Raw genomic sequence first — 27,500 nt, 5'->3', positions numbered from 1 at the left:
GAGAGGGTAGAGGGGGTTGAGAGGGAGAGAGAGGAAGAGGGAGAGGGAAAAAGACGGGTTGAGAGGGAGAGGAGAGAGAGGGAGAGGGAGGGAGGGAAAGAGGGGGTTGAGAGGGAGGAGAGGAAGAGGGAGAGGGGAAAGACGGTTGAGAGGGAGAGGGAGAGAGAGGGAGAGGGAGAGGGGAAAGAGGGGTTGAGAGGGAGAGAGAGGAAGAGGGAGAGGGGAAAGATTGGTTGAGAGGGAGAGGGAGAGAGAGGGAGAGGGAGAGGGAAAGAGGTTGAGAGGGAGAGAGAGGAAGAGGGAGAGGGAAAGACGGGGTTGAGAGGGAGAGGGAGAGAGAGGGAGAGGGAAAGAGGGGTTGGGAGAGGGGAGAGAGAGGAAGAGGGAAAGAGGGGGCTGAGAGGGAGAGGAGAAAGAGGGGTTGGAGAGAGGGAGAGAGAGGAAGAGGGATAGAGGGAAGAGGGTTGAGAGGGGAGAGAGAGGAAGAGGGAGAGGAAAGGGGGTTGAGAGGGAGAGAGAGGAAGAGGGGAGAGGGAAAGACGGGGTTGAGAGGGAGAGGGAGAGAGGGAGAGGGAGAGGGAAAGAGGGGTTGAGAGGGAGAGAGAGGAAGAGGGAAAGAGGGGGCTGAGAGGGAGAGGGAAAGAGGGGTTGAGAGGGAGAGAGAGGAAGAGGGGTGAGAAAGAGGGGGCGAGAGGAGAGAGAGGAAGAGGGAGAGGGAAAGGGGGGGTTGAGAGGGGAGAGAGAGGAAGAGGGAGAGGGAAAGAGGGGTTGAGAGCGATAAGGAAAGAGGTCTTGAGAGGGAGAGTGAGAAAATGGAGAGGGGGTTGGAGGGAGAGGGAAAGAGGGGGTTGAGAGGGGAGAGGAAAGAGGGGTTGAGAGGGAGGGAGAGGGAGAGGGAAATAGGGGTTGAAAGCAATAGGGAAAGAGGTCTTGAGAGGGAGGAGGAGAAAATGGAGAGGGGGTTGAGAGGGAGAGGAGAAAACAGAGAATAAAGTTGAGGGAGAGAGGAAAAGAGAAGGATGGAGAGGGAGGGAGAAGGGGGGGTTGAGAGGGAGAGGGAGATGGATAGGGTGGTTGAAAGGGGAGAGGGGGGTGAGAGGAAGAGAGGGGTTGAGAGAGAGAGTGGAGGGTTGAATTGGAAAGGGATAAGGAAAAGGAAGAAAAGAGTGAGAGATTAAGAAGATTGAGAGAGGACATGGAGGGAAAGAGACAAGAGAAAAGAAAGAAGGAAGGTAGAGAGCAAAAGGCAGAGCAAAAACTGACGGACTGAATAGCGAAAATCACGCCTGCTGCCGCAACAATATAGAGACAAAAGGCGAACGAGAAATCGAGAAAGGGACAACGAAAAAAGGTTGACGAAAAGAAACAATTCTAAAGAGAGAGAGAGAAAGAAAGAGAGAAGGGGCGGAACACACACACACACACACACACACACACACAGAGAGAGAGAGAGAGAGAGAGAGAGAGAGAGAGAGAGAGAGAGAGAGAGAGAGAGAGAGAGAGAGAAGGAACGGAAAGTAGAGAGAGAGAAAGAGAAAGAGAAGGAATGGAAAGCAAAAAGAGAGAGAGAGGGAGAGAGAGAAGGAACGGAAAGCAGAGACAGAGAGAGATAGAGAGAGAGAGACAGAGAGAGATAGAGAAGGAACGGAAAGCAGAGACAGAGAAAAAAGAAGGAAAGAGAGAGAAACCGATCGGAACCCCCCTTCCCTCCCCGTCCCCCCTCGCCGCCCCAACATGACTCAGTGTCCGGCCCTTCTTCCCTCGCTTCCCGGCCGCGGTCCCAGGCTCTCCGGTCCTCGAAGGAGTCGCCGGTGTTGGGTGTCGCGCCCGGTGGGAAGGCGCCCACGCGGACACTCGGGGCAAGGGCGGGGCAGGGGGCACATGGGGCGAGGGCGGGGCAGGCGCTTGCAGGGGGCACGTGGGGCAAGGGCGGTTACCCACGCTTGCAGGGGGCACGTGGGTGTGGTATTGGATGCACAGCTCAAGCGTGTGTGCATGAAAGGATGCGTGTATACTTACATGAACAAAAGAGCGCGCTTGCATACGCAGACACTCATCCACAAACACACACACACACACATAGAGAGAGAGAGAGAGAGAGAGAGAGAGAGAGAGAGAGAGAGAGAGAGAGAGAGAGAGAGAGAGAGAGAGAGAGAGAGAAAGAGAGAGACATTGAGTAAGTGAGAAAGAGAAGAAAGAGAGAGAGAGAGAGAGAGAGAGAGAGAGAGAGAGAGAGAGAGAGAGAGAGAGAGAGAGAGAGAAACATTGAGTGAGTGAGTGAGAAAGAGAAAGAGACTGAGAGAACAAAACAAAACAAAACAAAAAAACGAAGGAAAAAGACAAAGAGAGAAGAAAAGAAAGAACAAAACACAAACAATTAAGGAGAGCATATTGCCCGTGTCACGAATTTATAGACACGAATCCCTTCATATATCTGCAATGAATACATTTTCTTGTGAATCGAATACTAACACGATTTTTTTTCCTTCTTGTTGCAGGTAATGTTGCAGTTTCAATGCGAGTCACGTCTTTGGGGTTGAGGTTGCAAAGCGTAAGTGTTTTGTGTGTCATCTTATCGTTATTTTGTGCCATTATTTGCACTTAGTGTTTTCATTAATTATTTTGCATTTGTGATGATTATTTTATCGCTATTTTTTTACATTATTGGTACATTATTTATTATCGTTATTTTTGCATTGTTTCTACTTATTATCATAATTTTTATATTGTTTATATATATTTCATCGTTATATTTTTTCAATGTATTTATTATCATTTTGAACATTTTTGTCGTATTGTCATTTTCTATGAAGGTTAAAAAATAATAATGTGAGAACAAAAGGAGTTAACGATTTTACAAGGCGTGGATAACAGTGACAAAACGACCTTTCTCTATAATGGCTGTAAGTAATAATAAATAAAGATAAATGAAGTGATAATAACTTGATTATGGTCGTTTCGAATTGCTGATATCATTATTAGAAAACGTACCTTTAAACCACATAAAAATTGATAAAGATGAAGATAAAGATATCATTGATGATAATTGCACTAAGTGTAAAGATTGTAAGGAAACTGGTCTTGAGAATCGTGGAATGCTGAGAGAGCGAATTGTGATATCAAGAATAATTGGATAAAGATGCATAAAACAAATGACAAAGACAGAAGCGCGATGTCGGGGATAATAACTGTATACATAGGAAGACAATGGTAATGGAGGCAGCGGTGGGATTAATGGTTAATTTTCTCGTTATTTTCGTTTCCGTTCTGATGAATATCTTCGGATTATCTAATCGCCGGAAGGAATGCGAAGCATGAAAGAAAGCGACAATTGGGGTGATTAGTTTGAATATTAGTCGTGGAGTAAGCAATTGGGGGGAGGGGAGTGGAGGGAGGGAGGGAGGGAAGGGAGAGACGGAGGGAAGGGGAGTGGGGGAGAGAGAGACGGAGGGAAGGGGAGTGGGGGGAGGGAGAGAGGGAGGGAAGAAGGGAGTGGGGGAGGGAGGGAGGGAGGGAAGGGGCGTGGAGGGGGAGGGAGGGAAGGGGAGTGGGTGGAGGGAGGGAGGGAGGGAAGGAGGAGTGGGTGGAGGGAGGGATGGAAGGAAGGGGAGTGGAGGGAACCAAATCGAGCTAAGAAAGAAAGAGAAGGAAGGGAAAACGAAGAAGCAGAAGAAGGGAGAGAGAGAGAGAGAGAGAGTGAGAGAAATAAAGAAAGAAAGAAGGAAAAAGAGACAGAGAGAGAGAGAGAAATAAAGAAAGAAAGAAGGAAAAAGAGACAGAGAGAGAGAGAGAGGGAGGAAAAAAACCCTTAAACACGCCTAATAGCTGGTGGCGGGGAGAGCGACCGACCAGGGGGAAATGACCAGCATCACATTAGTCACCTCGGCTTGACCGCCCTCTGAACGCCTCACACCCGGGGGAGAAAAAAGACCCCCGGGTTCAGAGATGTCGATAATGGCGGCGTGAAAGATAGGTATTACGATAACGGTTGTTGTAATAAAATTCGGTGTCACTCTATCGTTGTTTTTTAGGGGGTTGCGGCGGTGACCCCTGTGCGGGTGTTGTGATCGTGGAAGTTAGTTTGTGATAAGGTAGTGTGTGTTTGCATGTACGTGTGTGTTTTGTGTGTGTGTGTGTGTGTGTGTGTGTGTCGTGCGTGTGTGTATGTGTGTGCTTGTATGTATGTGTGTGTCGTGCGTGCGTGTGTATGTCTAATGTACGTGCTTGCGTTCCGTATTTCCATGAGTTAAATCGACGTCAAATAGCAATCTGCCATTAACCTTTAACCGCAATATTGCCAAGAAGTGTAAAGAAACAGATGTCGATAAACCATTCTCCGATAATTAAAGATTTGTCACGATTTTTCATTAATTTCACAATCACCTTTGACTCGCCCTCATTGCCTTTATTTTACAGAGAAAATTTCAGCAATTAACCCCTTGACTTTATCGGCCATTATCATTACTTTTATGTACTTTTTTAAAGGGGGAATTAGGAGTGAGGCTCATGTTAGGAAACTGAGATGAAATGCGTGCTGTAGATCCACATTTTCTCCGGTTGTCTCTCTCTCTCGGCTGTGGTTGGGAAGATGTGCAGTTTAGACATCCGGCGAGGACCCCCCCTCCCCCCTTTCCCCCTTTTCTCAGGCTTACGAATCCTATACATATCTTTTTTTTTCTCTCTTCTCTGTATCTCTTTCTCTTTCTCTTTCTCTTCTCTTCCTCTTCTCTTCTCTTCTCTTCTCTTCTCTTCTCTTCTCTCCTCTCCTCTCCTCTCCTCTCCTCTCCTCTCCTCTCCTCTCCTCTTCTCTTCTCTTCTCTCCTCTTCTCTTCTCTTCTCTTCTCTTCTCTTCTCTCTCTGCTTCATTTTCCAGTCTTTTCTTCTCAATATTTAGCTAGTTGAACCTATAGGTTTCCCATAATTTCTGTCCTACCGGAAAAAGAATAGAAAATAAAAAATAAATAAATAAAGAATAAGCTCTATTCGCTGACTCGATCTCTTTAGTCGTAGCCTCATACTTATCCTCATCCTCATCCCCTCTTCCTCCTCGTCTGTATCTTCGTCTTCACCCTCCCTCTTCCTCCTCATCCTCGTCTTTATTTTCGTCTTCATCCCCCCTCTTCCTCATCTTCGTCTCCATCCTCCCTCTTCCTCCTCGTCTTCGTCCTTATTTTCGTTTCCATCCTCCCTCTTCCTTCTCACGTATCCTCTCCCCTCCCATCCACAACCCCGCTCCACCCCTTTCCCATTACCACTCATCATCTTCACCCCCATCCACCCCAACGCCCACCAAGACCCTAAACCCCCCAACCACAGCACCTCGTCCCTCCCTCCATACCCCATCTTCCCACACCTCTTACCCTCATCTCCCTTCCTTTCCCCCCTCTCCTCACCACTCATCCTCATTCCTTTCGTTTCTCCTTCCGTCCTGGGCCCCTTCCTCGCTAGGCCTTCACCCCCAACTCCCACATCCCCCTACCTTCTACGCCCCTCTCCCAACCCTACACCTCTTTACTCCTTATCCTTCCCCCTTCCTTTTCTCCACCACCTCACCTCTCATCCCCTCTCCCTATCCCCTTTCCTTTCACCCCCTCTCCCCACCCACTCCAACATCTCCCCGCCCTCCCTTCCTCCATCCACCCCCTGCTCATCTCCCCACCTCACCTCTCACCCCCTCTTTTCCCTCCGCCCCCTCTTCCCACCCCCTCACCTCTCACCCCTTACCCTTCTCCACCCCCACTTACCCATCTCCCCCACCCCTTCCCCACCCTCTACCCCCTCTCCCCATCCCCTACCCCACCTTCTCTCCTCAGCCCCTCATCGCCGCCAGGTAAATGAGGTGAGGTGGGTGTTGAGAGCGGCGACGAGTGAGGGAGTGAGGTCCGGCTCGGTGACTGAGCCGGGACAGGTGTTACGTGAGAATACTCCGATTTGTTAAAAAGAAGATAATCTGAATACTCCGATTTTTATGTTATTTTTTGTGTGACTTGATATGCATGTTTTTTCTTATTTGTTTGTTAATTTTGTGTTTGGTTTATGTTTGTTTTTTATTTATTTTTTTTTTTACTGAGGGATGTCGTGGTTTAGAAGGATGTAGGCCTATGTATCTGCGTTTCCTGTCTTGTTTAAATTGTATATTAAATACTTTGAATACATTTGCTCCCTTCGTCGGTAGAATTCGGATTGGATTTAAAACAAAAGTTACGACCTGTCGAGTTACCCACTGCGCTTCAGGCATACGAAAAACTCCCCGCAGTTAGACAAAAGACGAAAGATTTCTCCCGTTTCCCGCGTGTGTGTTTCGGACAAGTGTGTCGTGTGCCTTACCGACTTCAAAGGAAAAGAATTAGATCTGGACCACACTCCTTTGTTTACTTCTAAAAACAAAGTAAAGACAAATCGAGGACAGGTATTTGAGATCTCTCTCTTTTTTTTCTTTTTTTTTTCTCTTTTCTTTTAGGCCTGTTCTCTCTGTCCACCTGTGGAGGGCCTTCAATTATCGCGTTAGTTCCGCCGGCGTCCGCTCGACCTGGGTGGCGCTGCGGGCAGTCTCGATACCCTAATGGGCGGGAGGAGATGGAGTGTTTATGTGTTTCGTTCCTTGTGAAAAAATGGGGAAATTTTGATGTTTTAATATATATTTTTACAGGTATTTTTAGGTCAGGAGGCGGGGCTGACCATTTAGATATTTTTCTGTGTTTTAGGATTATGATAATTTGCCTTTTTCTCTTTGTTTTACGTATTTTTTTGTGTGTAGCGTTGTTGTGGGAGTTGGAGTAGCGTGTTCCAGTAGGAGTGACGTAGCGTGCTTGTCCTGCTTTTGTTTATGTTTTCCTTGTTCTTGGTCTTAATTTTCTTGGTTTCTTGTTCACTAAGATAGACGAAGATTTTTATTCGTTTTTTTTATGTGTTATTGGATTTCGTTTAGCAACTATGATATACTTTATTGGTTTACATGAAAAAAAAAAAGATACTGGAAGACACATTTTTTAAATAAATAAATAAAGAGATTTGGTAAGACATTCCAGAGAACACTGGAAGGAAAAAATAAAGAAAACGAAGGAAAATCAACCTGTTCCCTTTAATCCATTCATTAATCTTGATTATTTCCAGTCACCGCCGTTGCCTCCTCCCCACCCCCCTTCCCCATCCCACTACCCTCCTCTCCCCTCAACATCCACCCACCCACCCACCTCCCTATCCAGCCGCCCACCCACCTATCACTTCCCCCTCCCCCCCTCCATCTCCCACCCCTCTCTGTCCCCCTGCCCTCCCCACCCCACCCCTCCCTTCCCCTCCCCCTCGCCCACCCCCACCGACCTTGGGCTGTATACAAGACCCTCTCAGGACAGCGCGAGCACGCCCCTACCGGCGTTGTCGCGGGCGCGTTTTATACGCCGCCCGCGAGGACAGCGAGAGCCGCGTCCGAGAGGGGCGGGCACGGGCGCCGGGCAACAGGGCGTGTCATTACGGCCCATTCAGGATAAATATCGTTCATTAATATCACTTACAGAGTCGGATCGTCCGCGCCATGACTCGACAACAACTGGGTGGGTGGGTGGGGAGGGAAAGTGGAGTGGGTGGCGGAGGGAAGTGGGTGGGTGTGGAAGTGGAAAGGTGGGTGGGTGGAAGATTGGGTGAATTGTGGGTGAAGTGGGCAGGGTGGGTGAGAGGGAAGTGGAGTGGGTGGGTGGGGGGAAGCGTGGAGTGGGTGGGGTGAAGTGGAGTAGGCGGTGAGGGGAAAGTGGAGTGGGTGGGTGGGGGAGTGGAGTGATGGAGTAGGGGTAGGGGATGGGTGTGGGGAAGTGGAGGGGGTGGGTGGGTGGAAGTGGAGTGGTGGGTGGGTGAGGAAGTGGAGTGGGTGGGGGGATGTGGAGTTGGTGGGTGGGGGATGTGGAGTTGGTGGGTGGGGGAAGTGGAGTAGATAGCATACAGGGGTAAGGATGGGTGGGTGGGGGAGTGAGAAGTGGATGGGGTGGGGGAAATGGAGTGGATATGGGTATGGGTCGAGGGTAGGGATGGGTGGGTGGGGGAGTTTAGTGGGCGGAGTGGGTGGAGTCGGGGAAAGGATGGATGGAGTGGGTGGGGGAAGGGAGTGGATGGGTATGGGTCGAGTGGTATGATGGTTGGGGAAGAGGGAAAGAAGGGGAAGGTGTGTATGAGTTATGAGGAAGTGGAGTGGGTGGGGATTGGGGAATTAAAGAGAGGCAGGTGTGTAGGAGAAAGGGGATGAAGGAAGGACTGGAGAAAGATAAAAGAGGGAGGAAGGAAAGAAGGAGGAAGAGAAAAAGTTAAAGAGAAAGAGAGGAAGAAGAAGAGAAGGTAGGAAAACCGGAAGAAGAGGGGGCAAAGGGTAAGACGATCCTGAGAAAGGTAAAAAATACTGCCACCATTTTTCATCATTAACACACCTTTATTTCTCACGTCGATAGGGACAGTAAATCAACAAATCTTTTCTGGAGGTGAGTTTGGATCCCAGCCGAGGCATTGGGCATTCTGTATATATTCTAACTGTAGCTGTAACAATAACATATATATATCTATCTCTATATATATATATCTCTCTACTATATATATATATATATATATATATATATATATATAACATAACATATCTCTCTCTCTCTCTCTCTATCTATCTCTCTCTCTCTTTCTTTTCTTCTCTCTCTCTCTCTTCTTCTTTCTATCTCTATCTCTCTCTCTCTACTCTCTCTCTCTCTCTCTCTCTCTCTCTCTCTCTCTCTCTCTCTCTCTCTCTCTCTCTCTCTCTCTCTCTCTCTCTCTCTTTCTTCTCTCTCTTTCTCTTTCTCTCTCTTTCTCTCTTTCCTCTCTCTCTTCTCTCTTCTCTCTCTCTCTCTCTCTCTCTCTCTCTCTCTCTCTCTCTCTCTCTCTCTCTCTCTCTCTCTCTCTCTCTCTTCTCTTCTCTCTCTCTCTCTCTCTCTCTCCTCTCTCTCTGTCTCTCTTTCTTTCTTTCTCTCTCTCTTTCTCTTTTTCTTTCTCTTTCTCTTTTTCTTTCTCTTTCTCTTTTTCTCTTTCTCTTTCTCTTTCTCTTTCTTTCTCTCTCTTTCTTTCTTTCTTTCTTTCTCTCTTTCTCTCTCTCTCTCTCTCTCTCTCTCTCTCTCTCTCTCTCTCTCTCTCTCTCTCTCTCTCTCTCTCTCTCTCTCTCTCTCTCTCTCATTTTCTCTTTTCCTCTTTCTCAACAACTCTTTTGTGGAGGTGAGCTGGCATTCCTCGAGGCTGGTGACCACGTGGATCATGTTGACATACTGACATCAAGGTCCTGTCTCGCTCCCCCCCCCTCTCCCCCTCTTCCCCTCTCCAGCTGTCTTTTTCTCCTGTATCTTATCTTCTCGTCTTTTATCTTTTCTTCTCTCTACGCTCTCCCCTCTTCTCTTTCTTTCGTTCTCTCTCTCGCTCTCTCTCTCTCTCTCTCTCTCTCTCTCTCTCTCTCTCTCTCTCTCTCTCTCTCTCTCTCTCTCTCTCTATATATATATATATATATATATATATATATATATATATATATATATATATATAATATATATGTATATGATATATATGTATATAATATATATATATATTATATATATAATATGTCTGTCTATGTATCTATTTATTTATCCTATCTATTTATATATCTATATTCCTATTTATTTATCCATCTATATTCTCATCTATTTATCTTTCTGTCTATCTATGTACCTACCTATCTATCTATCTATATCTCTTTCTTTATCTCTAATTCTATTTTCTTTCTTTTGTTGCTGCCTCAACAAACAAACAAACAACAAGCGAGTTGGATTCTCCTCGCCCCGACTACACATGCAAATATACTTCCCGCTTATGTAATACGTGTAGCACACTCGGCCACCTTTTCCATCCTTGGAGATTCGTGGTTTCCTTCGCTCGTTCTTCCATCTTTGTCCATTCTTTGTGTTTCCTTCTTTGTTGTTGTGTCGTCGTTTGTCATTCTGTATTCGAGTTTCCTTTTTTTGTATTTTTTTTTGTTTGTTTGTTGTTGTCATGTCGGTTGTCGTTCTATCTCTGATTTTCTTTCTCTGTGTTTCCTTGTTTGCTGTTGTCTCGTTTGTCCTTCCATCTCTGCCCATCTATCGTCGTCTGTCCTTCTTTGCCCTTCCATCTCTGTCCATCTATCGTCGCCTGTCCTTCGCTGCCCTTTCTTCGAGTTCCTTCTATGTCCTCCCTTCGTTGTCCTTCGCTAAGCGCCTCGACCGAGATCCAAGATGGCCGCCGACCGCAAATGAGGCTGGCAGGCGCGGACATCTGGTGACGGATTGGTGAACTAATATGGGTGCCTCCCCGGCCGGGTCTGCCCCCGCGCCCATCACAACAGTGGTCGCCTCGCCTCGTGCCGGTTGCCTGCCGGGGAGGTGGTGCACTGCTAGGGCTTCTCTGCTTCTCTCTCCGTCTGTCTGTCTTTCTCGTTTTCTCTTTTTCTCTTTTTTAATTTCGTTCTTTCTGCTTTTTTTTCTCTTTCGCTCTTTGAATTTTTTTCTCTTCTCCTTTTAACTCTCTCTCTCTCTCTCTCTCTTTCTCTTTCTCTTTCTTTCTTTCTCTTTCTCTCTTTCTTTCTTTCTCTTTCTCTCTTTCTCTTTTTCTCTCTTTCTTTCTCTCTCTCTCTCTCTCTCTCTCTCTCTCTCTCTCCCTCTCTCTCTCTCTCTCTCTCTCTCTCTCTCTCTCTCTCTCTCTCTCTCTCTCTCTCTCTAACTCATTTTACCCCCTTTCTCTCTCCTTTTCTCTCTATATCCCCACTTAATTTACCCTTTTTCTCTTCCCTCTCTTCCTCTTTCTTCCACATCTTTTCACTTCCTCCCTTTCCCCTCTTCATTTTTCCCTTCCTTCTCTTCTTTCTTTATCTCTCCTCTTCCTCCTTCTTCCCTCTTCCTTCATTTTATTTCTTCATGTCTCCTCCTTATCCTTCCCATTTCTCTTTATTTCAGTCTCCATCTCGTTATATTCTTCCCCTTCCTCCTTCCTCTCACTTCCTCTGTCCCCCTCCTTCCCCATCTTTACTCTTTCCTCTTTATTTCCTCCTCATCCATCCCCTTCCTCCCTCTTCATTCTTCCTTTTTTCCTTTTCTCCCTCCTCTTCCTCCTTCCTCCTTCCTCCCTCCTCCTCCTCATCCTTCCCTTTCCTTTCTCTTCCTCCTCCTCCTCCCTCCTCCTCCTCCTTCCCCCTCTTCTCTCTTCCTCATTCTTCCTTGGTATTCCCTCTTCCTCCCTCCTCCTCCTCCTCCTCTCTTCCCTCTTCTTCTTCTTCCTCCTCCTCCTTCTTCTTCTTCTTCTTCTTCTACTCCTCCTCCTCCTCCTCCCTATCCTCCTCCTCCTCCTCCTCTCTATTCCCTCCTCCTCCCTCCTCCTCCTCCTCCTCCTCCTTCCTCCTCCTCCTCCTCCTCTAGACCACCTAAAGATGACGCTTCACTCCGGCCATACTCTCATGCAGATTTTGGGCAACTGAAGACCTTATTCTTGCGCCTCATTCTTGCCTCTCTCGGAAGGTCTTGTGTTCATATTCTCTCTCTCTCTGTCTGGCTCTCTCTATCTCCCTCTTCTTTTTTTTCTCTCTCTCTTTCTTTTTCTTTCTTTCTCTTTCTCTTTATCTTTGTCTTTGTCTTTCTCTTTCTTTTCTCGTTCTTTCTCTGTCTCTCTCTTTCTCTCTCTTTCTTTCTCTCTCTTTCTCTCTCTTTCTCTCTCTCTCTTTTTTTTCTTCTCTCTCTCTCTCTCTCTCTCTTTCTCTCTCTTTCTCTCTCTCTATCTTTATCTCTCTCTCTTTATCTCTCTCTCTTTCTCCCTCTCTCTTCTCTCTTTCTCTCTTTTTCTCTTCTCTCTCTCTCTCTCTCTCTCTCTCTCTCTCTCTCTCTCTCTCTCTCTCTCTCTCTCTCTCTCTCTCTCTCTCTCTCTCTCTCTCTCTCTCTCTCTCTTCATTTTTGGGGGTGTGGCGTTGTCTTTTCTTTATATATATATATATATATATATATATATATATATATATATATATATATATATATATGTATATATATATATATATATATATATATATGTATATATATATATATATGTATTTCTTACTTGTGAATGACAAAATCTCTTTTTGGGACATGATGTGATTCGTATGTTTGTATTTGTACAATAGGTTCTTCTTAAATCTTAGAAGACGTAGGGTATTTATTTTTTTCTCTGACCTTTTTATATTTTTTATTTATTTATCAATTTTTTGATTACTTATTTCTTTATGATATTTTTATTATTTATTCATTTTTGTTTATTAATAATTTTTTCATCTATTTATTTATTTATTTGTTTATTTATTCATTTATTTATTTTCATTTTTTGTTTATTGATTAATTTTTCATTTATCCATTTATGTATTCATTTATTTATCCATTTATCTATTCATTTATTTATTTATTTTCTTTTTTTTGGGGGATGGGGGGGTGGGGGGTAGGGGGGATTTCGGTCCATATTCGGAGGTCCTCTAAGGCCTTGAGGTTTCGTCGTGTCCTCGTGTCGCCGTGGATAAACACCCGCTTTAAGGAGGTGGTCGGTGTGTATTGCCTAGTCCCTGAGCCTCCCATCAGCCGAACCACCATAAAACCAAGCCAACAAAGCCGACACGTTATTGCAAAGCTGTTGCATAGAGCCACACCAGAAAACCCGTTCTCGAATCCCTAATTACTGGTTTATTGCAGGCTGGCATGCAGAGGGGCTTGTAATAAAACACGAGGGCTGGCTGCTACCTGCTCCTCCTCCTTCTCCTCCTCGTCCTCCTTTTTCTCTTCTTCGTCTTCGTCTTCTTCTTATCTGCCTCCTCCTCGTCCTCCTCCTCCTCTCTTTTCTCTATATCGTCTTTATTTTCTCCTCCTCCTCCTTTTTATCTTCTTCGTCTTTATTTTCTCCTCCTCCTTTTTCTCTTCTTCGTCTTCGTCTTCTTATCCTCCTCCTCCTCCTCCTCCTCCTCCTCCTTTTTCTCTTCGTCTTCGTCTTCTTATCCTCCTCCTCCTCCTCCTTTTCTCTTCCTCGTCGTCTTTCTTTTCCTCTTCCTCCTCCTTTTTTCTCTTCTTCGTCTTCGTTTTCCTCTTCCTCCTCCTACTCCCCCTCCCTCTCTACCTCCTCCTTCTCCTCCTCTTCTTCCTCCTCCTCCTCCCCCTCCCTCTCTACCTCCTCCTTCTCCTCCTCTTCTTCTTCTTCCTCCTCCTCCTCCTCCTCCTCCTCCTCCTCCTCCCTCCTCCTCCTCCCCCCTCCACCTCCCCCTCCTCCTCCTCCTCCTTCCCCAACCTCCTTCAAGACAGGACGTGGGGGTGGAGAATAGGAGAGGAGGAGGGGAGGAGGAGGAGGAAGGAGGAAGAGGAGAAGGGGAGGGTGGGGGGAGGAGGAGGAGGAGGAGGAGGAGGAGAAGGGGTGGAGGAGAAGGAGAAGGGGAGGAGGAGGAGGAGAAGGAGAAGGGGAGGAGGAGGAGAGGAGAAGGAGAAGGGGAGGGGGGAGGAGGAGAAGGAGAAGGAAGAGGAGGAGGAGGAGAAGGAGAAGGAGAAGGAGGAGGAAGGGAGGAGGAAGGGAGGAGAAGGAAGAAGGGGAGGGGGAAGGAGGTGGAGAAGGGAGGGGGAAGAAGGAGAAGGGGAGGGGAGGGGGAGAAGGAGGAGGGGGGGGAGGGTGCTCTCTTATAGCCAGGTGTGCGGCTGGTGTGCAGGTGTTGAAGCCGGGGAATTCGTTGCATGTGGGGCTTTTATATAACTTTTGCAGTTGCAAGTTCTGGCTGATTTAGGAGTGAATTAATCTGGCGCTTTCGCTTTTTGTCCGTTTATTGTTTTGTTTTGCTTTGTTTGTTCGTTACTTGGAAGTGAATTCGGTGATTCCAATTCTTATTTGTTTGTTTTTGTTTGTTTGCCTTTTTATTTGCTTGTTTTTTGTTTGCTTACAGTTTTTGTGATTTATGCGTTTATTTTGTCTGTGAAAAATGGACATCTTACGGAGACTCGGTTCTGTGTCTGTCTGTTTTTTTAATGATTTAATCACTCATCTTGTTCATTTAATCACTAATTTATTCATTTTATTTCATTTTTTTATTTATTCACTCGTTTAAGAAAGATCTTTTAAACCCGAAAATAAAAGGCGAAGGGAAGAGACACCGACGCCGCCTTGTAATCCTTTTTTCTTCCGTTCTGAGGCGTTTGTCAGACATCTCAAGAATGTAGGCGAGGAGCGGTCTTTTTTTTTTTTTTTATCTAATCTTATCCATTCTTTATTGATCTATTTGGTGTTTTTGTTATATATTGATGCTGTTTTTTTAAATATTATTATTGTTATTGTTGTCATTATTAAAGGATGATATTATTTTTGTTGTTGTAGGGATCATCATCGTCATCTTTTATCTAATCTTATCCATTCTTTATTGATCTATTTGGTGTTTTTGTTGTATGTTGATGATGTTTGTTTGTTTGTTGTTTTTTATTATTGTTATTGTTGTCATTATTAAAGGATGATTTTGTTTTTGTTGTTGTAGGGATCATCATCGTCATCTTTTATCTAATCTTATCCATTCTTTATTGATCTATTTGGTGTTTTTGTTGTATATTGATGATGTTTGTTTGTTGTTGTTTTTTTATTATTGTTATTGTTGTCATTATTAAGGATGATATTGTTTTGTTGTTGTAGGGATCATTATCGTTATCATAATCATTATCATTCTCATTATCATCGTCATCATCATCATTATCATCATCATCATCATCATCACCATCATCATCATCATCATCATCATCATCATCATCATCATCATCATCATCATCATCATCATCATCATCATCATCATCATCATCATCATCAACATCAACAACTTTATTATCATCATCGTCGTCATCGTTATTGTTATTATTATTTTTGTTGTCTATACATTAATCCAATTACTCATACAGAAGAAAAAAAAAAAGATGCACAAATGCCAGCAATTACCCAGACGGAGAGCAGTATATTAGATCGCATTTACGGCTCCAGTTTGCCTGCATGATTTCCGACGGCCACGCATGCACAGGAGGCGCCGCGCATGACCTCTCTCCAAGGTCATGGCGCGGGAGGGGGGGTGGGGTAGGGTGGGGGGTTACACGACGCAGCGACCTCGGTGGGCGCGATGGGCGTGGGTGGTGGGTGTGGGGGGGAGGGGAGGGGCGGGTGTGTATATGTATGTGGGTGTGTTGGGGTGGGGGGTGGGGTGAGGGGGGGTGAGTGTGTGTGTGGGGGGGGAGTGTGTGTGTGTGTGTGTGTGTGTGTGTGTGTGTGTGTGTGTGTGTGTGTGTGTGTGTGTGTCTGTGTGTCTGTGTGTCTGTGTGTGTGTGTGCGTGTGTGCGCGCGCGTGTGTACGTGTGAGTATGTGCGCGCATTAATGGGTGTCTGTTTGTCTACCGAGTGTACACAGACTTAGGGTGTGTTTGTTAGCTTTTTATGTGTGAAGGTGGGTGGGAGGGTAAGGGAGTTGTGTGTGTGTTTGTTCGTGTTTGTGCGTGCAGCCTGTGTGGTTTGCTCTGTAATGGATGCACCAGTGTAAACAGAATGTGTTTTTGGCATAATAACAAAAGCTATGTCCCTCACGATAATTGTCATATATATTGCGGTAATAACTACCTTGTATGCAGGTTAATTTGTGGACGATAATGTTTAAATAAATCTCACGGGTTTAAAAAACACACGAGAGGTGGGATGGCATTATCTGAATCACTTGTTTATGTGCTGGGTAAGTATGTGGTGGTGATTGCATAATGGTTTGTGTGTGAGAGAGGGAGGGAGAAGAAGAGGGAGAGGGAGGGGAAGGAGAAGTAGAAGAAGAGGGAGATGGAGAAGGAGAAGAGGGAGGGAAGAGAGGCAGAGGGAGAGGGAAAGAGAGAGAGAGGCAGACAGACAGATAGACAGACAGACAGACAGAGGCAGACAGAGACAGTGACAGACAGACAGACAGAGGCAGACAGACACGGGCAGACAGAGACACAGACAGACAGAGAAAGAGAGAGAAAGCGAGCGAGGCAAAGAGAAAGAGCGAGAGAGATAGGCTAAGGCATCGAGAGAGAAAGAGAAAAAAAACATGAAAATGAAGACGCAGAGAGTACCTGATTACTCTCGTCCCTAAAGATAAAGTCGTTTGCAGGAAGACAGTGCGAAACACGGAGGAGGTGCGGGGGAGTTGCAGAGCCGCTTGTACTGCGCGCAATCTTCGTTAGTTACTGTGACAGAGATAACGAGCTTCGGGTTGTCATTAGGCCCGGGTTATTAGTCTTTGTTGTGGCGAGAAGAGAATGAACGAGGAGGAACTGTTTTCACACGGGGGGAAGTTATGGATTTTTTTTTTTTTTTTTGGGGGGAGGGGGCGTTTTGTGAACATTGTGTCTCCTTCCTGGTAAAAAGATGGAAGTTGTATGTCGTTTTCTTAAATTTTTGTGTCTTATTTTTTGTACGTTTTTATTTTATTTTATTTTATTTTATTTTTATGCCTTATTCTTTTTTTATTATTATGTTTTATAGTGAAACTTTGAATTATCGTATTTTATCGGTTGTGTTTATTTTATTTTTTCCTTATTCCTAAAATTATCTTTTATTGCTATAATATCCGACTTTGTTTATGTGAGTTTGTTTTATGTTACTCACCTATCCACATTATCGCATTTTAAGACATCCTATTGAAATCCCTTAAATCGAAAAAAAAATTAAATCTGAAGAGGATACAACCCCCGAGGCTGAGTCATGCCACCCCGGTCAAAATTTGCAAGGATCCGCGACACTCTCGAGGAACGCGAATATCGGCGAACCACGTACGTCATTCGCAGTCACCGTCGCACTCGAGGAATTCTGTCCACGCAAAACGTTCGGAGGGAAAAGTTGCGAAGATGAGATCGGGTAATTGCTGTATAACATTGCCGTCACTGCGGGAGGCCCTTCAGCTGCGGCATACCAACTGGGGCACACTTTGGGCGTCGGGGAAGGTGGCCCTCTTTTTGTTTTTGTTGTTGGTCGTCTTTTTCTTCCTTTATTTTTTTTTCTTTTCTTTTTTCTTTGTCTTATTATTATTATTATTGTTATTATTATTATTATTATTATTATTATTATTATTATTATTATTATTATTATTATTATTATTGTTATTATCAGCGTCATTATTATTATTTCCATGCTTCTTCTCCTACTTACTATTCTTTTCTTCTACTACTACTACTACAGCTACTACTACTACTACTACTACTACTACTACTACTACTACTACTACTACTACTACTACTACTACTACTACTACTACTACTACTACTACTACTACTACTACTACTACTACAGCTACTACTACTATTATTTCTAATACTATTATTAATACTATTACTACTACTACTATTTCACTTCACTTTCTCTTTATCCTTCTTCTTCCCCTCCCCTTTACCCTTTTTCTCAACTCCCCCGCCTCATCGCCTCCCAATTCCATGTATATATATATATATATATATATATATATATATATATATATATATATATATATATATATATATATATATATACATATACATATACATATACATATACATATACATATACATATACATATACATATACATATACATATACATATACATATACATATACATATATATATATCTTTATATATATATATATATATATATATATATATATATATATATATATATATATATATATATATATCATGTCAACTTATTTTTCCACTCCATTTGGTCATGAAAAAGTGTTCCAGTGTCACGGGATAGGAACGTCGCTCATGACATTACCAGATGTCATGTTGAAAGGCATTAGCTCTCCTTAGCTCATGACATATGGCATGACAGTTGCATCTTACCATGAGTTATGCCTGGCGGGTTTTGCCAAGGATGCCAGTTGTCATAATGGAGATGCCAGCTGTCCTGAGTGAGATGTCAGATGTGTTGCAAGTTTGGGCGTGTTTGTGTCCGTTGGAGGTGTGTGTGTGTGTGTGTGTGTGTGTGTGTGTGTGTGTGTGTGTGTGTGTGTGTGTGTGTGTGTGTGTGTGTGTGTGTGTGTGTGTGTGTTATGAGATGTTTGTGTGTATGTTTGTGTGTGTTTGGGTGTTTGGTTGCGGGATGTGTGGGTGGGTAGATGTGTGAGTGTTTGTGAGTGTGTGTGTGTGTGTGTGTGTGTGTGTGTGTGTGTGTGTGTGGGTGTGTGTTTGGTGTGTGTATGGGAGATGTGTCTGGAATGTATCTGTGTATGTGTGTGTGTGTGTGTGTGTGTGTGTGTGTGTGTGTATGTATGTGTGTATGTATGTGTGTGTGTGTGTATGTATGTATGTGTGTGTGTGTGTGCGTGCGTGTGTTACTTAGATATGCATATGTTGTTTATGAGGGCTACTTCAATGTCAGACAGCAACAACAAGGGACATTCATGGCGCATTCTTGGATCGCTACTTCAGACTGCGTCGAAATCACCGTTTGCAATGCTATTTGTAACTTGTCTCTGAATGGACAGTATATTTCAAGTTTCATAGTTTGGTAACCTAAGAATGGTTTGAAGGAAAAAAGTTATATATATTTTAGTAATTATACATATATATATATATATATATATATATATATATATATATATATATATATATATATATTTTATTTATTTTTTTTTATTTTTTTTTTATTATTATTTTTTTTTTACTTATAGGTACGCATATACACACTATTTATGGAGATACGCATATACACAGTATTTATGGAGATAGATACGCATATGTGGAGATAAATATTCATTCATAAGAAAAATGCCTGCCGCTGTCTGTCTAGCTATCTATCCATAATATATCTACTTATCTATCTATTTATCTCTAATAGCTCAACCACGCGCGGATGCATAGCGAAAGGCAGCGGGGACGACCGGCCGTTGCGGGCGAGGGTTAAGATCCGAATCTCGGCGCTCGCTCGATCCCCGGCGCGTTAAAGCGGCCCCCTCGCTGGGACGGACACGCGCCCTGCATACTTACAAGGGCGTCCACACTCCTCACTTCCAGCCTCACACACTCGCGGGACCCTCGGCTCTGGGACCCTCGGCTGTGGGACACTCGGCTCTGGGACCCCTGGCTCTGGGACACTCGGCTCTGGGACACTCGGCTCTGGGACCTCTGGCTCTGGGACCCCTGGCTCTGGGACCCTTGGCTCTGGGACCCTTGGCTCTGGGACCCCTGGCTCTGGGACCCCTGGCTCTGGGACCCTCGGCTCTGGGACCCTTGGCTCTGGGACCCTCGGCTCTGGGACCCTCGGCTCTGGGACCCCTGGCTCTGGGACCCTCGGCTCTGGGACACTTGGCTCTGGGACCCTCGGCTCTGGGACACTTGGCTCTGGGACCCTCGGCTCTGGGACACTTGGCTCTGGGACCCTCGGCTCTGGGACCTCTGGCTCTGGGACCCTCGGCTCTGGGACCTCTGGCTCTGGGACCCTCGGCTCTGGGACCTCTGGCTCTGGGACCCCTGGCTCTGGGACCCCTGGCTCTGGGACCCTCGGCTCTGGGACTCTTGGCTCTGGGACCCCTGGCTCTGGGACCTCTGGCTCTGGGACCCTCGGCTCTGGGACCTCTGGCTCTGGGACCCTCGGCTCTGGGACCTCTGGCTCTGGGACCCTCGGCTCTGGGACCTCTGGCTCTGGGACCCTCGGCTCTGGGACCCCTGGCTCTGGGACCCCTGGCTCTGGGACCCTTGACTCTGGGACCTCTGGCTCTGGGACCCTCGGCTCTGGGACCTCTGGCTCTGGGACCCTCGGCTCTGGGACCTCTGGCTCTGGGACCCCTGGCTCTGGGACCCCTTACAGCTCTGGGGACCCTCGGCTCTGGGACTCTTGGCTCTGGGACCCTCTGGCTCCTGGGACACTCTGGCTCCCCGGAGGACCACTCGGCTCCTGGGACACTCTGGCTCCTGGGAGCCCTCGGCTCTGGGACCTCTCTGAAACTCTGGGACCCTGCCGCCGGCTCTAGGACCCCTGGCTCTGGGACAGCCTCTGGCTCTGGGGACGCTGGGCTCTGGGACCTCTGGCTCTGGGACCCTCGGCTCTGGGACCTCTGGCTCTGGGACCCTCGGCTCTGGGACCTCTGGCTCTGGGACCCTCGGCTCTGGGACCTCTGGCTCTGGGACCCTCGGCTCTGCCCCGCCGCCGCCTTTCTCTTTCTGTCTGTCTGTCTCTCTCTCTCTCTCTCTCTCTCTCTGTCTCTCTCTCTCTCTCTCTCTCTCTCTCTCTCTCTCTCTCTCTCTCTCTCTCTCTCTCTCTCTCTCTCTCTCTCTCTCTCTCTCTCTCATCCATCCCACACATACACAGCCAGTCCCCCCCCACCACCACCACCACCACACTCAGTCATCCTCCTCTCCCCCACCGATCAGTCAGTCTCTCTCCCCCCCCCGCCTGTCATTTCCCTCTCCCACCCCACACACAGTCGCCCCTTCTCTCCTCTCATCTCCCCCCTCTCCCCCACACACACCAATACACATAATCCCCCTCTTTTTTCACCCAAACGCGGATTTAGTTCCCCAGTCGAAAATCTCAGTCCTTAAATCCCCTTCGCCGGCCATTATGAAGCACAAATCTCAAGATCACTCGGGGTGTTTTTTTTCTTGTTCTCGGGAGATGGTAATGATTAGGGGCCAAGGAGGTGGCTCTTTCTTATTTAAAAAAAGGAGGGGGTGGGGAGAGGGGGGCGGGGGAGGTGGGGTAAAAGCGATTTAGAGAGAGAAAAAAAAATTCTTGTGTTGAGGGATTTTTCCAATTTTTTTTCCATTTGGTTTTTGTGTGGCGATGGTGGGAAGGAGGGATGCCGATTATTCAATTATTATTATTGTTATCTTTCTTTCTTTTATTTATTCCTTGCCTTTTTTAATCTTTTACTTGTGTATATTTATTTGTGCGTGTGTGTATGGTTGTTATGTGTATGGTGTTATTAGTTATGTAGGTGTATATATGGTGTATTTGTGCATGTGTGTATGTATGTTTGTGCATACATGAATGTGTTTGTGCGTGTGCATATAAGGTGTATATATATGTACGTATAGATGGATGTGTTTGTCTGTCTGTGTGTATGGTTGTGCATTTTTACTGCGAGTGTATGTATGGACTTCTGGATATACGTATGTATGTAATTCTGTATGTATTTATATGTGTGTCCATGTGTGTGAATAAGTGTCTGTTTATGACCTGTAAATATCGTCAGAATATGTGTTATAAATGCGTGTACTCGAGTCACTTGAAAGGTCCCCGCAGAGCCTCGGAGGGGAACAGATAGTCAAGCTCCGTCGCTGAATGCAAGGTGATGCTATCTCCCAAATGACACACGCCTCCTTCCCCTCCTCCCTACTTCCCCCTCCTCTCTCCTCCTCCTCACCCCCTCCTCTCTCACCGCCCCCCTGCTATCCCTCTCACCTCCTCCTCCTCATACTTCTTTCTCCCTCCCCCCTTCTCCGCCACCCTCTCTCCTTTTTCCCCCTCACCCTTCCTCCTTTCCCCCTCTCCTCCTCCTCCACCAACCCTCTCCCCTCCTCTCACCTCCTTCACCACCCTCTCCTTAACCCCACCCTCTCATAACCCCTCACCCTTCCCTCCTCTCCCCCTTCTCCCCCTCCTTCCACTACTCCTCTCCCCCACACCTATCCTCCTCTCCCCTCCCCCCTCACCTCCTCCTCTCCCCTCCTCCCCCTCCCTCCCGCTCGACTCCCCCCTAGCGAGCTTTATATGTTGTCATGTGATACAATCGGGGCATGGCACGAGGGGGGCAAGGCTAAATCGACACGTGGCATTTGTGTGTGTCTACGGAATGCATTTTTCTCTGAGGGTGTTTCATGTAGTGTTGATTGGGTACCTGCTGCGTGGTGGTGGTGGTGGTGGTGAGGGTGGAGGGGGGGTGGGGGGTGTTGAGGTGGGATTGGGGGGAGGGGGTTGATGCGGGGGTAGGATGGGGGTGGAGAGGGGGGTGATGTTGAGTGAGGTTTCGGGGGTGGGAGGGTGGAGAGGAAGAGGAGTGATGCTGAAGTGTGAATAGGAGGGGGGTGCTGAAAGATGAGAATGCATTAAGTTTGGTTTGGCTTTTGATTTCGATGGGGGGAGTTTTTTGTTGTATGTTGGTGTTGAGCATAAGTTTTGTGTTCGGTGGTGAATTTTTCCCCTTTTGGTAGCCTCTCTCTCTCTCTCTCTCTCTCTCTCTCTCTCTCTCTCTCTCTCTCTCTCTCTCTCTCTCTCTCTCTCTCTCTCTCTCTCTCCCTCCCTCTCCCTCTCCCTCTCCCTCTCCCTCTCCCTCTCCCTGTCCCTCTCTCTCTCTCTCTGCCTCCCTCTCCCTGTCCCCCTCTCTCTCTCTCCCTCTTCCCTCCTCCCCCTCTCCCCCCTTTTCTCTACCTCTCCTTCACCTTCCCTCCCTCCCTCCCTCTCCTCGCGTATTTGCGCGCGTCCGTCAGCATTTCCTTCCGCAAACTATTTAGCATCGTTATTCCTAATCCAACATGCCCCCCCCTCCCCCTCCCCCCCCGTGTTTGCACAACGTGTAAGCAAGGGTCGTATTTTCCCGGTTTATTTTCACCGGTTTATTTTCACCGGTTTATTTTCACCGCGTCAGCTTGTCCTTCGTCGAGTCAGCGTTGTCAGGCATGGCGTCTCTCCTGCCAGATGCAAACAGCGTTGATTCTCCTCCGAAGGGGATTGGGGGGAAATACCTCAGATATTGGAGGATGTTATTAGGGGTACACGTGCATGATCGTGAATTGAACGTAAATAGAAAAAAGGAGTTAATGAATGGAAGGGGATTGGGGGAAATACCTCAAATATTGGAGGATGTTATTAGAGGTACACGTGCATGTTCGTGAATTGAACGTAAATAGAAAAAAGGAGTTAATGAATGGGTTTCTGTAGGGACTGGTATGGGCCTGTTTTTGGAATGGGTTTGGAGGACGGGGATCGGTTTATAAGAATTTCGGGTTTGTATCGGAGGAGAGAAAAAGAAAATCTGAATAAGAGAGAGAGAGAGAGAGAGAGAGAGAGAAAAAGAGTGGGATGATGCAAAGCCGATATATTTACCCGGAGTCAATTCTCACGCGGGCCCGAAGATCGCCCCGCCTCTCGCGATAAAGTTGTAGTGTTTGGCAGCGGTTTTGTCCCGTCATCGTCCTTTGCTGCAGAAATGCGTTTCCACAGCGTCGGTGGAAAATGTTTTTTGATGCCGCGGACTTGGTCGATTGGAGGAAAAAAAGGCAGGTTGTCGATAGTTTTTTAGATGTTTTTTTGTTTTTTTTCGACAACGTGTTTGTGATATATATATATAGAGAGAGAGAGAATTTTTTTTTAACGGACACACGATTCCAGAAAAATGAGGACGTGATTTTTTTAGGACATAACAGACTCAGTTGAAAAATTATGATAATCATGATAAAAAAATAAATCTATAGATCAAAGAATGGATAAACACATACATTGAGTCTTTCAGAACATGGGTGTAATATAACGCAGTGAATTCACATGAGAAAATGGCGATTTTTTCTCGCTTTTTCTTTCCGAAGAGCAGGTGTTCGACAGAGCGAAGCCTTAGAAAGCACCAAGCATAAAAAGGATTAACACCTTTTTATACCCGATGTAATCTGACTTGAGAAAACTTTATCTTGTATCTCCGTTCGGGGTTAATCTCCCTTTTTCGAGTGACCCAAAATCTTGGGTGGATTTGCCTTAAGCCTCGACGCTTTTATTATGGCTCTTCTTGGTCTCTTTATTTTGTTTTTTTCTTCTGTTTGTTTGTTGGTTTCTTTGTCTGTCTGTCGGGTGGGAATTTACACGCGTGTTCTATTTTGTTCTGTTCCTCTCTTTCTGTCTCTTTTCTGTTCCGAGCGTTCTGTCTCTTTCTCTCTTTCTTTCTCTTCCTCTCTCTCTCTCCCTCTCTTTCTTTCTCTTCCTCTCTCTCTCTCTCTCTCTCTCTCTCTCTCTCTCTCTCTCTCTCTCTCTCTCTCTCTCTCTCTCTCTCTCTCTCTCTCTCTCTCTCTCTCTCTCTCTCTCTCTCTCTCTTTCGCTCTCTTTCGCTCTCTCTCTCTTTCGCTCTCACCCTGTCTCTCCATCACCCTCTCACTCTTTCTGTGTGTACATGAGTGTATGTGTGTGTACGTATAGAAGCATATAAGTATGTATGTATGCGTGCATGCTTATATGCACATACTTGCCTCCGTCACTCTCTGTAATGATATACCCAGCGCTTGCGTGTGTGAGCCGGTAAGTGTTTGCATGACAGCCCTCGATTCACATGATTTTGCCTGCGGTTGCATTCCGAAGCGGCGTCCGTCCCTTCCCGACAGTGGGGTCCCAGGCCAAGCATGCGAGCGAGCAAGAGCAGGTAGTGTCATTGTTGATTGCGAATGCGAGGGGATGTTTGGCTAACGAGAGGTTTAATGGAATAAACGCCGCGTTTGCACGTATCGTTTACCTTTGACAGAGCGAGGGAGGGCGGGATTGCGGGATTTTTTTGTTTTTGTTCTGTTTTTTTTAATAGTGAGCTCTATTCACAAGCTCTTTAATTGATATTAATGATATTCAACTGCGGGTCTTTTTTTTATAATGTTTTGAAATTAGTTACTTCCCTTTACCCTCTCCTACCCCCACTACCCCCCATCACTTCCCCTCCCCCCACTATACCCCCCTCTCTCCCCCTCCCCCCTCTATCCCCCATCTCTCTCCCTCCCCCCACTAACCCCTCTCTTTCTCCCCCTCCCCCAGCACCCCCACTATCCCCCTCCCCCCACTATCCCCCCCTCCACTATCCCACCTCTCTCCCCCCTCCCCCCACTATCCCCCCCTAACCTAACCTCCCCTTTCCCCACTACCCCCCACCTAACCCACCTCTCCCCAAGCTCCCCTCCTCACTTCCCACCCACACCCCACACTCTCCGCCGGGAAAGCTCGCCCTGATGGAACGCCGGGTATTGTCTCGGCGGAATGGGTGCAGATGGGCGCCCGTGTTTTGCTTGCTCCGATGCCATTAGTCCTCCTCTTAAACACAGGGTGGCGGGGTCCCTTGAAGGATGTTGTTTAGGACCGGGGGGGAGGGAGAGAAGGCATTCACTGTCCCGATTAATCCTAAGGGTGTTTTTTGAGAGGGAGGGAGGAGGAGAGGTAGAGGGAGGTAGAGGGAGAGGGAGAGGGAAGGGAGGGAGAGAGAAGAGAGGAGAGAGGAAGGGAGAGAGAAGGAAAGGGAAGGAGGAGAGGGAAGGAGGAAGGAGGAAAGAGGAAGAGGAGGAGAGGGAGGGAGGGGGAAGGGAAGAGGGAGGAGGAAGAGGAAGAGGAGGAGATAGATATAGATAGATAGATAGATAGATATAGACAGATAGATAGATAGATAGATAGAATAGATAGATAGATTGATAGATAGTTAGATAGATAGATTGTGTGTGTGTGTGTGTGTGTGTGTATGTTTTAGGGCGATAAGGAAGAGGGAGAGAGGGGAGATGGGGGACAAGGGAGGATAGAGCGAGTGGGGGAGGAAAGGTGAGGGGGCTCGAGGGGTTGGTAAGTGAGGGAAAGGGAAAGGGAGAGTGGAGAAGGAGAGAAAAGAGAACGAAGACGGGAAAGACAGGAACAAAGAACCAGGAAAGATAAAGAGAGAGAGAGAAAAGAAAAGCAGAAAAGAAAGGCAAGAAGAACACGCCTTGTCTCACTCGCTTCCCTATAGCTTCCCAAACCAGGCGCCACCCTTGAGCGAAGCAAGCAGCTGGCTTCCTTTTTTGTCCTCATCGACGCGGAGGCAAAAAGGACAATGGTATTCGCGCCAATGGGATTTACGTGCGAAACCTTTCTTCTTATTTTTTTCTTCTTTTGCTTCTTCTTCCTACTCCTCCTCCTCTTCTTGTTCTTCTTCCTCATCTTCTCCCCCTCTTTCTCTTCTTCTTCTTTTTCGTTTTTTTCCTTCCTCTTTCACCTCCTCCTCTTTTTTTCTTCTCCTTCTTCTTCTTCTTCTTCTCCCTCTCCTTCTCCCTCCTCCTTCCTCTTCTTAGCCCCCTCCTTCTCCCTCTTCTTCTCCTCCTTCCTCCTCCTCCTCCTCTTCTCCCCTTCCTCTCTTCTTCTTCTCCCTCCTCCTCCCCTTCTCCCTCCTCCTCCACTTCTCCTTCCTCCTCCTCCTCTTCTCCTTCCTCCTCCTCCTCCTCCTCCTCTTCTCCTTCCTCCTCCTCCTCTTTTCCCTCTTCTTCTCCTCCTTCCTCCTCCTCCCGGGCGCGGTTTTGGGATACTGTGGGGTGTTTGGGGTGGGGGATTGGAGGGAGAATGTGAGTAGGGTGGGGTTTGGGTTTGGGAGGGTTGTGGGGGAGAAGGTGGGGTTTGGGGAGGGTTGGGTGGGAGGGGTGGGTTGGGGTGTGGGAAGGTGGGGTTTGGGGTAGATGGGGTGCGAAGAGGTGGGAGTTTAGGGTGGGTTGGGGGGTTATGGGAAGGATGAGGTTGAAAGTGGGGAAGAATTAAGGTTGAGGTAGAGTTTTAAAGGTGGAGTCAGGAAGGTGGGTGGGGTTGGGTGGGGGAAGGTAGGTTTGGGGTGGGTTGGGTGGGGGAGAAGGTGGGGTTTAGAGGTGGGGGAAGGGTTGGGTGGGGTTTGGGGTAGATGGGATGCGAAAGTGGGGTTTAGGGTGGGTTGGGTGGGGCAGAGGTAGGTAGAGGGTGGCGGGTTTGGGGTGGGTTGGGTGGGGGAAGGTGGGGTTTGGGTTAGGTTGGGTGAGAGAAGGTGGGGTTTTGGGGTTGGGTTGATGGGGTTTGGGGTGGGTTGGGTAGGAAAGTGGAGTTGGGTGAGGAAGGTGGGGGAGAGGGTGGGTAGGGGAAGGTGGGGATTGGGGAGTATTGGGTGGGGTTTGGGGTAGGTGGGGTACGCGGTTGTGTGGGGTTTGGGCTGGGTTGGGTGGGGGAAGGTGGGGTTTGGGTTGGGTGGGGGAAGGTGGATTTGGTTTTGATAGAGGAGGAAGTGTGGATGGGGTTGGGTAGGGGAGGGAAAGAGGTAGTAACCCAGACGGGGTTTGGTTAATTTTGGTGGGATTGGGTGCGAAAGGGTGGGGGAAGGTGGGGTCGAGTTAGGCTAGAGAGGGTGGGGTAGTGGACGAGGTGGGGTTGTGTGGTGGAGGGGATTGTGGATGGGGTGGCGATGGGGGTAGGAGAGTGGGGGAGGGGGTATGTGTATACGAGTTGAGTTAGGTACGAAGGGGTTAGGTAAATAGAGGGTGGGAGGGGTTAGGGGGTAATAAGGGAGGCAGGGGGGGAGGGGTGAGAGATTTATTCGAAAATTGAATATTATTCCAACTTCGTTCGATCGTATCTTTGTTTTTTTATTGTTTTTATTTGTTTGGTTCGATTTTTAAAGGTTTTGTGATTGTTTTTGTTGTTGTTTTTTTAATAGATTTTTAAAGGTTTTGTGAAGAGGGAATGTTGTGGTCACTTTATCAGTATTTATCGCTTTCGTTTTTTACTATTTATTTTATTATTGTTATTAAAGGAGAGAAAGGAAGAGAA

The 27,500-nt window shown here is 46.8% G+C and overlaps 2 protein-coding genes across 2 annotated transcripts in view; one reads left to right on the top strand and one right to left on the bottom strand.

Moving 5' to 3' along the window:
• Positions 1-27,500, top strand: part of LOC113811398 (treacle protein) — a 222,047-nt gene that overhangs the window by 55,710 nt on the left and 138,837 nt on the right. The window lies entirely within an intron of this gene.
• On the bottom strand, positions 18,381-24,367 carry LOC138859306 (uncharacterized). Its single transcript, XM_070113919.1, has 4 exons — positions 24,184-24,367; positions 19,849-20,100; positions 19,004-19,807; positions 18,381-18,529 (listed from the first exon to the last, which is right to left on the bottom strand). The coding sequence occupies exons 1-4, from the start codon at positions 24,365-24,367 to the stop codon at positions 18,381-18,383; spliced, it is 1,389 nt and encodes a 462-aa protein (XP_069970020.1).

The sequence above is a fragment of the Penaeus vannamei genome, chromosome 35 (assembly GCF_042767895.1).
Source record: "Penaeus vannamei isolate JL-2024 chromosome 35, ASM4276789v1, whole genome shotgun sequence".
In the NCBI taxonomy this organism is placed as follows: domain Eukaryota; kingdom Metazoa; phylum Arthropoda; class Malacostraca; order Decapoda; family Penaeidae; genus Penaeus; species Penaeus vannamei.
This window is presented reverse-complemented; position numbering and strand designations above follow the sequence as displayed.